At 44.6% G+C, this 13,585-nt stretch overlaps 1 protein-coding gene across 1 annotated transcript in view; it reads right to left on the bottom strand.

The window, feature by feature from the left end:
* Nucleotides 1-10,934, bottom strand: part of LOC116979505 (serine-rich adhesin for platelets-like) — a 1,930,096-nt gene extending 1,919,162 nt beyond the window's left edge. The window contains exons 1-2 of the mRNA XM_033031015.1: nucleotides 10,784-10,934; nucleotides 4,485-4,628 (exon numbers count right to left, since the gene is read on the bottom strand). Of these exons, the coding sequence (XP_032886906.1) occupies nucleotides 4,485-4,628; nucleotides 10,784-10,928 (289 nt within the window). The 5' untranslated portion in view covers nucleotides 10,929-10,934. The remainder of the gene's footprint in view (nucleotides 1-4,484; nucleotides 4,629-10,783) is intronic.
* Nucleotides 10,935-13,585: the final 2,651 nt, after the last annotated feature.

Below are 13,585 nucleotides of genomic sequence, written 5' to 3' on the forward strand. Positions count from 1 at the left end.
GCACTGCAGCTAAAGCTCTGGCCGGTCTCCGGCAGGAAAGGCCGCGCCAATCCAAATGGTAGGCCGCGAGGGGGGGGGGGGGGCGACTTCAACGCCAGGGTCAGCAGGGGCTAACACCTCTGGAAGGATATCATAAGAAAGGGAGACATCAGGAACATCAACTCCAATGGAGCTCTGCTTCTCAGCAAATGTGCTCAGCACGACCTCACCATCATTAACATCCTCTTTCGCCAGAATAACAAACTTAAGGCATCTTTGAGACAACCACGCTCCAAACAGTGGCATCCCATTGACTGTCATTGTACGAGCCAGGGACTGCCATGACGTAAACATCACAAGGGCCATGATCGATGCAGATGACTGCTGGACAGATCATCGCCTCATCAGCTCCATGATGTCCATCAAACTCATGAGGAAGAGGAGGATTCAAACAAAGCAGATCCAGCCAAGGCTGAGCCTTGAAACCCTGGAGGAAACTGCTACCCAGCAGCGACTTCAGGCTTCTCTTGGTGATGCCTCCTACAGGAATATCCTGATGATATTGAAGGGCACTGGAGCCAGCTCAAATCCACCATCCTTGAAACCTACAAAACCATCCTTGGGTGCAAGTCCAGAAAACACCAGGACTGGTTTGACGAGAACGACACCGAGATAGAACAGCTCATCTCCAAGGAAAAGAAAGCCTTTCGTGCCTGGCAAAATGATGTAACCTGCAAGATCAAAAGAGCGGCTCACTCCAGAGTCAAGGCGAACGTCCAGAGCCGGGTGAGGGAGCTTAAGAACTCTTGGTGGATGGAATAGGCTCTGGAAATCCACAGACTAGCATACTCGGGTGACACCAGAGGCTTCTTCAGCGCTACTAAATCCGTCAATGGTCCAAGCTACCCTTAACCGCCTGCGCTAAAAGGATTCAAGATTCAAGATTCAATTTAATTGTCACATGTACTAATTAAGGTACAATGACATTTGAGTTACCATACAGCCATACTAAGTGAAAAAACAACAAAACCCACAGCCACATAAAATAAAATTTAACATAAACATCCAACACAACGGAATCCACATTCCTCACTGTGATGGAAGGCAATAAAGTACAATCTTCTTCCTCTTTGTTCACTCCGTGGTCGGGGCCTTCAACCCTCCACAGTCGCCAGCTGACGCCGGTCCGATATCTAGAAACATAGAAACATAGAAAATAGGTGCAGGAGTAGGCCATTCGGCCCTTCGAGCCTGCACCGCCATTCAATATGATCATGGCTGATCATCCAACTCAGTATCCTGTACCTGCCTTCTCTCCATACCCCCTGATCCCTTTAGCCACAAGGGCCACATCTAACTCCCCCTTAAATATAGCCAATGAACTGGCCTCAACTACTTTCTGTGGCAGAGAGTTCCAGAGACTTATCACTCTAAGCTGTTGCATTGGGATGATCGAGACTCCGGTGTCGGGACAGATTGAAACACACCGCATGGAGCTCCTGAGTCGGCCTCTTCTAACCAGAGACCGCGGGCTTCACAGTATTAAAGTTCACAGGCCTCACAGTCGGAGCTCTCCACAATCCTCGGCAATGGATCTCACCTCCCGATGTTAAAGTCCGCGCCACGCCTGTGGGTTGGAGCGCCGGGCCGGTCTTCAGGAAAGGCTGCACCACTCCAGGTTGTTAGGCCGCAGGGGGAACGGAGATTCGATACAGAGAAAAATATAATCTCCTTCGAGGTAAGTGATCAAAAAAGGTTTCCCTTGATTCCCATCCCCCCCAACCCCCACATAAAACAGACCAGGAAACACTAAAACATACATTAAAACATACTTAAAATAATACAATAATTTAAAAAAACAGTAGACAAAAGGACGGACAAGAACTGCTGAAGGACAATGAGTCCGTTAAATCCTGATGGAAGGTACACTTCCAGGAACTCCTCAACCATGACAGCACAAATGAACCAGACATTACCCACCGCATCCCCCAGAGTCCCATCAGAGAAGACATGGAGAACCTCCCACCATGACAGAGGTTCAAGATGCCATCAAGAGCCTTATGCACAACAAAGCCACCGGTCCAGATGGGATCCCAGCTGAGATCTAAAAGGAAGGTGGACCAGAGCACCTGTACCACATCAATACCCTATTCCTCAAGGTCTGGGAAATGAATAACTTCCCTCAGAATAGGGATGCTCTAATAATGACCATTTTCAAGAAGATGGACAAGGCTGAATGTGGAAACCATAGGGGCATCTCGCTCCATGTCAACAACAGCTCGTGTCTTCGCAAACCGATTTCTACCACTGTCTGAGGAGGTACTCCCAGAATCACAGTGTGGCTTCCGCTCATCCAGAGGTACAGCAGACATGATATTCACAGCATGCCAACTCCGGGAAAAATGCCGTGAACAAAGGCAGCCTTTGTACATGGCCTTCTGAGACCTGACAAACTCGGTAGACCACCTGGCTCTTTGGAGCATACTATCAGGTACGGTCTCCATGACAAATACATCAGAATATTGTGGCTTGTACATGATGGCATGTCAGTCACAGTCCGAGCCCTTCATTGTGGGGAAACGGGGATCAAACAGGGATGTATCATCGCACCCACCCTGTTTGTCGTTTTCACTACTGCCATACTTCACCTCATTGGTGAAGAGCTGCCACTGGGAATCCCAATCCTCTACAGAACTGACGGTGGGCTCTTCAACCTTAATAGGTTGAAGGCCAAGAGCAAAGTCAGTAACACCGCCATCATCGAGCTTCAGTACGTGGATGACTGCGCCATTGCAGCACGCTCTGCAGAAGACCTCAGGGCATCCTGAACGCCTCTGCCAAGGCATACAGAACCATGGGCTAAGCCTTAAATATCAAGAAGACCCAGGTCCTACATCAACCTCCACCCAACCAGCCGTCTACCCAGCCCACTATAAAAGTGGATGACTCTTGAAAATATTGACCACTTCCCCTACCTTGGCTGCATTCTTTCCTCAAAAGCTGACATCAACTCCGAGGTCAACCATCGCCTGAGTTGTGCCAGCGGAATCTACGTCACTCGGGAAAAGAGTCTTTGAAGACCGAGACCTAAAGGCTCAAACAGAACTGTTGATCTACGGAGCCGTTGTCCTCCCCATCCTGTTGTATGGAGCAGAGTCATGGACCACATACAGCAGGTACCTGGGAGCCCTGGAACAATACCATCAAAAATCTTTTCGAAAGATACTGAGGACAAACTCACCAACATCAGCGTTTTGGAGGAAGCCAACATGACCAGTATCACCACAATAATGCAGCACCAACTTCGAAGAACTGGCCATGTCATCCGCATGTCCAAGTCTCCCTAAACAGATCCTGTACTCTCAACAGAAGGAAGGTCGGCGAGCCCCTGGCGGGCCAAAGAAATACTTCAAGGACAACATCAAGCCCAGTCTGAAGAAATTCCACATCACATTGAGCAACTTGGAGCACATTGCACATTGACAGGCGCTCCTGGATGAAATGCATGCAGGAAGGAGCTGCATGTCATGTGAAACTGAACTATGCCGTGTTGCAGGAACAAAGCGACAGCACTGTAAGGAGAGAGAGAAGGGGCCCAACGACTACCAACCACCACTAGTCTCCACTGCCCACGTTGCACCAAGGTGTGTGGATCACGGATCGGCCTCTACAGGCATCTGCAGACCCACAAGTAGACAACCCTATGGAGAGGAGAGGACAGTCATACTCATTTCGAGTGACCGCTGATGATGAGGGCCTCAACATTACATCCCTGTTTTTGTATTGGAGCCCTGTTGAAATAAATGCCAACATCGTGATTGCCTTCTCTGTGCTGACTGTCATCTGGATGTTTCTAGTAGTTTCTGCTTTATTTCCTGATTCCTGACATCAGCGCTCGTTTGATTCATATATAATCATGCTCCAACTAGGGCAAGAAATTCCATTGAGTTGATCTTGGATCGAGTAGATCGAAGATGCTAAAAGTCAAGCTCTTCCAGTCCGTAGTCCTCGCTACAGTCCTTTATGCCAAGGAGACATGGAAAATCAATGTGAAGATGAAAAATAAATTGGATGCATTCCAACAACGCTGCTTGAGGAAGATCCTGAAGACTAGCTACAGAGACCACATCACAAAAGAAGAGATCTACCGGGAAACTGCAACAAAGTCTCTCAGCCAGTACATAGAGGTACGCAGGAGAAAATTTGCAGGATATTTACTCAGAATGTCACCAGAACGTGCACCTAAAATAGTAATGACATGGCAACCTGATGGAAGAAGGAAAAGAGGCCGACCAAAACTCACATGGAGGCGAACATTCCAAACGGGTTTGGAAGCCTATCGAGGGTGGAAGATGTCGCACATAACCGAACAGAATGGCGAAAGCTTGCTGCCCAATGCGCTCAACAATGTGGGAGGAACTAAGTCAAAGGACGTAAGATCTGTGTTTCTGTGTTACTGAGAGAGAGTGTGCACATTGCTAACAGACAAAGCTTTATGTACTTACTAATTTCTGATGTTGGTGGTGGGGTGGAGCTCTGGGTGGTTGTTGTTTCTATTGTGCTCGTTGTCTCTGAAGTGAATGGTGTTGTCGTTGTTGATGGAATTGATGTTAAATTTGTATCAGTTGTAATGGTAGACGTTGATGTAGCTGCAATGAAACGCAGATATTCAGCACAGAAAGTACATGAAATTAATGCTTCTTTTGCACATTTGCAATAGGAGTAGGTTACTCGACAGTTTTTGTTATTTTCACAATTATTCACCTTATGAATGAATCATAAGTATGCATTGTTCTTTGTTACTGGGAAGGGAAAGGGAGGGGAGGGGGAGGGGAAGGTGGCTATAATGCAAATCAGCTTTGGCAAGGATCTGGACCCAGTGCAGTTTGTCTACTGCCGCAGCAGATCGCTGCCTCTCCACTCTGCACCGGACCACTTGGACAATAAAGACACCTTGGGTTGTTGGTATCATCATCTCATTATTCAACACTATCACCCTCTCCAAACTTATCATCAGACCTGCAGTACTGGGTCTCTGCTCAATCCTGTGCAATTGGATCCTCAACATGCTCACTGGCAGACCACGTTCAATATGAACAACAATTCTTCCTCTAACCATCAACACAGGAGCACCTCAAAGCTGTGTGCTCAGACTCCTGCTTCACTCTTTCTATGCCCATGATTGTGACACCATAGGGATATGATTGTTGAATTGGGTAAACAACAAAAATGTTGGATGAACAGGGTGGGTAAGCAGGTATGGAGGCAAAAGGTGCACGTTGTCACTTTAGGTCAAGGCCCTGCTGCAAGATGGGACAGTAAGAGGAAAGATTACTGGTATACAGCAGTGTGAGGGAGGGGTGTGATAGAGACTGGTTGGTAATGGGTGGAGCTGATGAGAGTTGGAAATCATGGGAAGATGGCATCAGCTTGGGCTGAGGGTGGGGTGGATGGAGTGGGAAAGGGGGAAAAATCAAGGTGGACACGTGAATGTGTGTGAGAGGAGAACACTCTGGTGTGGGTGACATGGAATTGGAAAATTCCAAATTCTATGTCCATAAGTGATAGGAGCAGAATAGGACCATTCGGCCCATCGTCTACTCCGCCATTCAATCATGGTTGATCTATCTCTCCCTCCTAGCCCCATTCTCCTGCCTTCTCCTCATAACCTCTCACACCCGTACTATTCAAGAATCTATTTATCCCTGCCTTAAAAATATCCATTGATTGACTCGCATGTATTACAAGAAGTCTTTCCTCCAAATTGCACTTAACCTTGCCATAAAAATGAAGAAGGCCAAAACCAGACACGTCAATATGGAATTGGGTAGGAGAGTTAACATGCGGTAAAGCCAAATGTAACCCTATAGACCAGGTTTGAAGAGAGGTAGATTTATGCCGCACTTGGAAGAGTTTAGGGCCATGGCTGGTGATGAGGGAGGAGGTCATCGTGCCATTCAGAGTTATTCAGATGGAAACAGACCTTCAGTCCAACTTGTTCATGCCAACCAAGATGCCCATCTAAACAAGTCCCATTTGACCATGTTTGGCCATATCCCTCTAAACCTTTCCTGCCTATGTACCCATCCAAATGTATTTTATACCTACTTCAACTACTTCCTCTGGCAAGCTTGTTCCATATATCCACCATCCTTTGTGTGGGAAAAATGTTGCCCCTAAGATTTGCATTAAATCTTTCCTCAAAAAACTCAAAGAAATTTATGACACACCATATGCCATGCACAAATGCATGTTGACTATGCCAAATCAATCCCTGTCTTACATAGACATAGAAACATAAAAAATAGGTGCATGAGTAGGCCATTCGGCCCTTCGAGCCTGCACCGCCATTCAATATGATCATGGCTGAGCATCCAACTCAGTATCCCATACCTGCCTTCTCTCCATACCCGCTGATCCCTTTAGCCACAAGGGCCACATCTAACTCCTTCTTAAATATAGCCAATGAACTGGCCTCAACTACCTTCTGAGCAGAGATTCACCACACTCTGTGTAAAAAATGATTACCAAATGCATATATATATTATCCCTTAAAATCCCCTCCATTAGTCCTGAGCTACTTTCTACCTCATCTACCCTCAGACAGTTTTGATCGGACAGACTTTACAGGACTTTATCTTGCAGTAAACTTTATTCCCTCTATCATGTGGCTGTACACTGTGGATGGCTTGATTGTAATCATGTATTGTATTTCCACTGACTGGTTAGCACACAACAAAGCTTTTTGCTGTACCTCAGTCCACATAACCGTAAACTAAGCACAATAACTTTCCTACCACAAATATTCAGCATACTGATCCATTGTACTCAGGTATTTTTGCAACCTTTCTTGAATAGAGGCACACTGGATACCCGTCAGTCTTTGTGCACCTCGCCCATGTTGCAGTTATTTAAGTCCTAGGTGTGGCTGCATTTAGAGTTCAGTTCAAGCAACCATGTTACAGGAAAGATGTTGTCAAGCTGGAAAGGGTGTAGGATGTTACCAGAACCCGAGGGCTTGAGCTATAGGGCGAGGCTCAGCAGGGTAGGACTATTTTTTGGAGTGCAGGAGGATGAGAATTGATCTTATAGAGATGTATACAATTACACCTGTAATTTTGACACTTTTACACATTTACACTTGTAAACGTAATTACTAATTACATTTTAGAAACAAGTTGATTGGAATCATCTTCTGGAGATCATAACATTTTGATCAGTGCTAGAGTTGACAAGCAAAGGACTGGCCAATGTAAGAAACACTGTAAAACCATGCAGAAAAGGCATGCACAGTGTAAGTCTCCATTTTAGCAGCATTAAACTTGACAGGTTACCTGTCGATTAGGGGTGATCTTATAGAGGTGTACAAAATCATGAGAAGATTAGATCAGGAAGACACGAGTCTCTTGCACAGAGTAGGGGAATCGAGAATCAGAGGATAAACGTTTAAGGCGAGGGAGTGAAAGATTTAATAGGAACCTGAGGGGTAACCTTTTCACACACAGGTGGTGGGTGTGCGGAACAAGCTCCCGGAGGAGGTAGTTTGGGCAGGTCGTATCACGACATATTTGGACAGATACATGGATAGGACAGGTTTAGAGGGATATGGGCGAAATGGAGGAGGTAGGATTAGTGTAGGTCATGTTGGTCATTGTGGGCTAGTTGGGCCAAAGGGTGTTTTTTCAAAATGTATGTCTCTACGACTCTGTGAACTTAGATTCATATATCTCATCCAGAACTCTGCAATTTATTCTCTCGTATCGCTCATTGTCTTTGGATATATTATCAGATCAAGAACATTTATCTACCTTTATACATCTTCAGACATTCAGAAGGTCCATGATTGTAATATGCACTGCCTTCTATTTCTCCAGTACTGATGTAAGGCTCTCTGCCCTATAGTTTCCTGGCTTATCCCTCCTTATTCAATAAGAGAACAACATATGCTATCCAGTCCTCTAGTATATCACCCGAGGCAAACAGGCTCAAATGTGTTTTCTGGAAGAAACTAGGTGGATAACAAATGTCCCGATAGTAGCCCAAGCAATCTCTTAATTTGCTTTGAATAGATCCAGGGATTTAACCACCTTAATAAGTGCCAGCATCTCAACCACCACATCCTTCCTGATACGAACATGACCCAGAACATCAGAGTATCCTCAAACCTCTATCTCTTCATCTTCCACATCCTTCTTCCTGGTGAATACCGATATCATCCTTTGTCCTTCAGATAGCCTCTTCATTCTCAAGAGCAACACAATGTTTCATATCACTTGCAAACCAGATACCTCCTACATTCTAATTAAGTTGTTAAAGTGTATGACAAATAATAAGGGTTTCAATTCAGGATCTCTGTAAACACAGTGACCAGAGGGGTCACCGACTTCCTTCCAATCACAAAAAAACAATCCTCCACACTCACTCACTACCTCTTGAAACAAAGGCAACGTTGCATCCAATTTGGCAACTTACTTTGGATGCCATATGCTCTACCATTTCAACCAATATCCCATGTGGAATCTGGTCAAAGGCCTTACGGAAGACCATGCAGATTACATCCACCGCATCTGCTATGTGGCCTCCCCAATAGGTTAGACTAGGATTAGTGTTGTGTAAATATAGATGGTTGATGTTGGCCTGAAGGGTTTGTTTCTATGTTGAATCGCCCTGTAATTCAATGATTCCACAGCTGGAGATAGTTGGATCATCTCATCATTTGCTATCCACTGTTGCAAACGGAGGATCATTCTTGACTCAAAGAAAACTGACTGCACTTCCTTTCCCTCTACCGGAGACCAACAGGCAGACCGAACCCTTGTCTCTACAATGACTACACACTCATATGCCACTTCATTCAGCACACCACTTTATGCTCAATATTCCACTTGGGTTTGAGTATAATGAAACTTCCAAAGACATTCACTCGAGGGCCAGGACATACCTCATCATGAGTAAAGGAATTCAGATTGTGATGTTCTGAAGCTAATGGCCTCTGGTCCTAGACTCTCCCGTTAATGGAAACATCCTCTCCACATCCACTCTATCCAGGCCTTTCACTATTCGGTAATTTTCAATGAGGACCCATCTCATCCTTCTAAACTCCACTGAGTACAGACCCAGTGCTTTCAAAAGCTCATCATATGTTAACCCAATAATTTCCAGCATTATTCTCGTAAATCTCTTCTGGACCCTCTTCAGAGCCAGCATTTCCTTCCTCAGATATGGGGCCCTACACTGCTCACAATATCCAAAATGTGGTCTGACCAGGGTCTTCTAAAGCCTCAGCATTACATCCCTGTTTTTACATTCTAGTCCTCTTGAAATAAATGCTAGCATTACATTTGCCTTCCTTACTACCGATTGAACTTGCAAATTAGCATTTTGGGAATCCTGCACTGGCACTCCCAAATCCTTTTGCACCTCAGATTTCTGAATTCTCTCCCATTTAGAAAATAACCTATGCCTTTATTCCTCCAACTAAAATGCATGACTCCACACTTTGCTACGCTGTATTCCATCAGCCACTTCCTTGCCCACTCTCCCAACCTGTCCAAGTCCTTCTGTAGAGTCCATTCTTTTTCTACACTACCTGCCCCTCCACCTAACCATATCATCTGCAAACTTTGCCACAAAGCAATCAATTCCCTTGATATATAACGTGAAGCGTAGCGGCCCTAGCACCGACCCCTGCAGAACACTGCTTGTCACTGGTAGCCAAGCAGAAAGAGACATATTTATTGCCGCTCTTTGCTTTCTGCCATCCAGCCCACCTGCTATCCATGCAAGTATCTTCCCTCTGATAGCAGATGTCAGTCGATAGTCTGTCTCCTGTCATGGAGACAGAGAGATCAAGAAAGGGGAGAGGTGTCGGAGATAATACAGGTGAATTTGACGGCAGTTTAGTTTAGCTTTAGTTTTGTGATACAGTGTGGAAACAGGGCCTTTGGCCCACCAATAGCACACTGACCATTGGTCACTCGTACCTAGTTCTATGGTATACCAGTTTTGCAATCTTTACACTAGGGACAATTTGCAGAAACCAATTAACCTACAAACCTTCATGTCTTTGTGGGATGTGGGAGGAAACTGGAGCAACTGAGAAAACCCAGGGAGAGTGTGCAAACTCCACACAGACAGCCTCACTGAAGGAAGCAGTGGTGAAGCAGGTGTAAATGTACACATCAAATGGGATCCCCAAATCAATCAGTTGCAATCGAATAAACAAAAGGTGCACTATCTTTATGCAGCATGTACAGTAAAGGTATTTTCTAGTTTGGTTAGTTAATGTTTCTTCAAGCTAGTGTGAAAAACACAGAATTTTCATCCACCCAATCTATAATGCCTACTCTCACCCATTGTGACTCATTGCACATCTAGGTTGAGGAGTGTTAAGTTGAGTTTAACAGGAAGCAAACCTTAAAACCTGTTAAACATGCATAGAAGCTTTGACAAATACATTCCTACTGCTTACAAGGAAAATAGAAACATAGAAACATAGAAAATAGGTGCAGGAGTAGACCCCTTCGAGCCTGCACCGCCATTCAATATGATCATGGCTGATCATCCAACTCAGTATCCTGTACCTGCCTTCTCTCCATACCCCCTGATCCCTTTAGCCACAAGGGCCACATCTAACTCCCTCTTAAAAATGAACTGAAATACAAAGTCTGCTTTTCCATCTTAGCTGCTCATAAGATCCAAGAGGAAAATGTATTAGATTATATCATTACATAAGGTATTCCTCATTTTCTAAATTGCTCTAAAATCCACAGTTCATTAAACAATAAAGATATAATTTATTTACCAAGTGTGTTCCCTTGGTGAGCCATGTGAATAGTAACCAGCAAGATAAAGTAATGCGAGAACATCCATCTAGGCTGCATGGTGTTTTTCTCTCTTGTCCTCTTGTTCACTATGCAGCCTGCAATGATTTTCTTAAAGTAAAACATTCAACTGCAATCACATTTCAGACAATGTGCCTGCAAGAACTCCTCCCCCTTGAATGATTCAGTACTCTGAATGACCGTCCAATAATAAGCATCTGCTACTGGAGGCTAAATGTAATAGTCAGTAATAGTAAGATTAAACGAGAACTTACCAGTTTGAAGTTTGATCTGTATTTTATGAGGAGTTACGATGAGGGATTACGTGAAGAACCCGCTCAGTGCGCAGGCGCGGCATACGTCCAAGCAGCGGTGTGGAATCACAGATAGACACAAGTATTTGAAGTAAACATAGTAAAGAAAAAGAGACATCAATTTATCAGTTTGATCCATATAATGAGGGTGGGAGCGGAGGGCACGTAATCCCTCATCGTAACTCCTCATAAAATACAGATCAAACTTCAAACTAGTAAAGTTCTCGTTTAATCTTACTATTTTACTTCGGAGTCACGTGAGTGACTACGTGAAGATTTCAAAGCTCTGTGATTTCAAACCGTGTAACAGTTTTATTCACTCACTGCCGAAGTTCTTGAGGGAGGAAGTGTTATCGTAATTACCCAATGAATCTGTTTTTCAAGAAACAAAAAAAGGTATTTATTAACAATAACAAAAATAAATTGCTCCCCCGGGCTTAAATTAAATATTTGCAGCTTCTAATATCTTTGCTGCAAATAAATCAGGTTTCATCAACGGCTTATTGTAAAATGTTCTGAATGTTGATTCCCTCGGCCATCCTGCTGTATTCAGAATGAGATCAATAGGTACATCCATTCTTGCTGCCGTTGATGTGGACGCTGCGCTAGTGGCATGAGATTTAAAGGTATTAATATCTATCCCGGCAGCTTTCAGTACCTGTTTTAGCCATCTTGAGATGGTTTGGCTTGTTACCCGGCCATGAGGTTTTTTGTGGCTGACCCATAAGGCTTGTTCACTCCCTCTGATGTTGTGGGTTGTGTCTATATACTGTAGTAGATGGGTCACCACACACAAACGTGGCTCTGGTGGGTAGGCCCGGAATACCACTAGTGGATTGGATGTTCCTGGCCTGCTTTGTTTCACCAGACCTTGTAGAATGAATGTGATCTGATCTGGGGTTGTCACCATGTTGTCCAGTCTCAATTTGTGTAGTGACTGGACCCTCTGAGCGGATACGAGTGCCATCAGCATGAGCGTCTTCAGTGTTGATTGCTCGAGGCTGAGGGATCTAGCTGGTGGCCATTCCCTGAGGTATGTCAGGACGACACTGATGTCCCAAATATGGGTATACCTGGGCTTGGGGGGCTTAATATTATAAATGCCCCTCATAAGTTTTACCACCAGTGGATGGGATCCCATTGCCTGATGTCCTGCTGGTTTGAGGTAAGCAGAAAGAGCACTACGTGCTGTGTTGATGGCACTGTAACTGATCCCTTCATGATGGTGTAGATAGGCTAGGAACTCCAATACGTTGGTTACTGTGGCTGTTTCATATGTTGTCCCTGTTTCCTGGCAGTACTTTTCCCATTTTTTGATGCTGGTTAAGTACTGCCTTTTGGTGGATGTTCGAAGGGATGCTGACATGGTGGTGATGGTTTGTTCGGACAATCCCAGGTCCAGGTAAGGTCTGTTCAGAACCCGCAACCCAGGAGTTTAATGTCTTCATGGCATGGGTGGCTTATGCCTGATACTGGATGAGTTAATAGTCCTGGATCACTGTGAAAAACCATTGGTGATTCAACCACCATGTCATGCAGAACTGGGAACCATGGCTGTGTAGGCCAGTCAGGCACCATCAAAATACCAGAAGCAGAGTCCATCTGTATTTTGCAAAGTACTCGACTGATGAGGCAGAAGGGAGGGAAAGCATAGAAGAAGAAATTTCCCCAATCCAGCGTGAAGGCATCTACCGCTGCTGCCTCTGGGTCTGGTTCCCAAGCGACATACATAGGTAACTGGTGATTTAGTCTTGATGCAAATAAATCGATATCTGGCGTTCCATATTGCTTGATAACTTTAGCAAATACTTTAGGGTTTAACATCCATTCGATGTTGTCATTGAATTTGCGTGACCTGGTGTCTGCCACTGTGTTTAGCTTACCTGGTAGATAGGTAGCTGAAAGCCAAATATGTCTTTCGACACACCATTGCCAAATCATATTGACCAATTTGTCGCATGATAAAGATTTTATGCCGCCCATATGGTTAATATAAGCTACCACCGTAGTATTATCAATTTGTAACCGAACATGCAAGTGCTGCATATTGGATGCATATGCTTTTAAACCATAAAAGGCGCCCAACATTTCTAAATAGTTAATGCCCAGTGTAGATAGTAATGATGACTCTGGGTTAGTCCATCTACCACCTGTGCTGGATATGGAGTTAGTTGCTCCCCAGCCTTGAGCACTGGCATCTGTCTGAAGAACTAAAGTAGGGTTAGTGATGATAATAGGACTAAAACTATGCCAAACATTTTGTGTCCACCACTGTAGCTCTGATATTGCTTCCGTGGGTAATATCATGACACGATCATAGTGACCTCTATGTCGTTTTAGTGCCTGTACCTTTGCTCTTTGTAAATTTTGATAGTGCAAAGGTCCAAATAGTGTAGCCAGAAATGCTGCTACCATTTTACCAATCACTGTTGCTACTTGTCGAATAGTTGGTCTTTTGTTGACCATTAA

The sequence above is a fragment of the Amblyraja radiata genome, chromosome 13, assembly GCF_010909765.2.
Source record: "Amblyraja radiata isolate CabotCenter1 chromosome 13, sAmbRad1.1.pri, whole genome shotgun sequence".
In the NCBI taxonomy this organism is placed as follows: Eukaryota; Metazoa; Chordata; class Chondrichthyes; order Rajiformes; family Rajidae; genus Amblyraja; species Amblyraja radiata.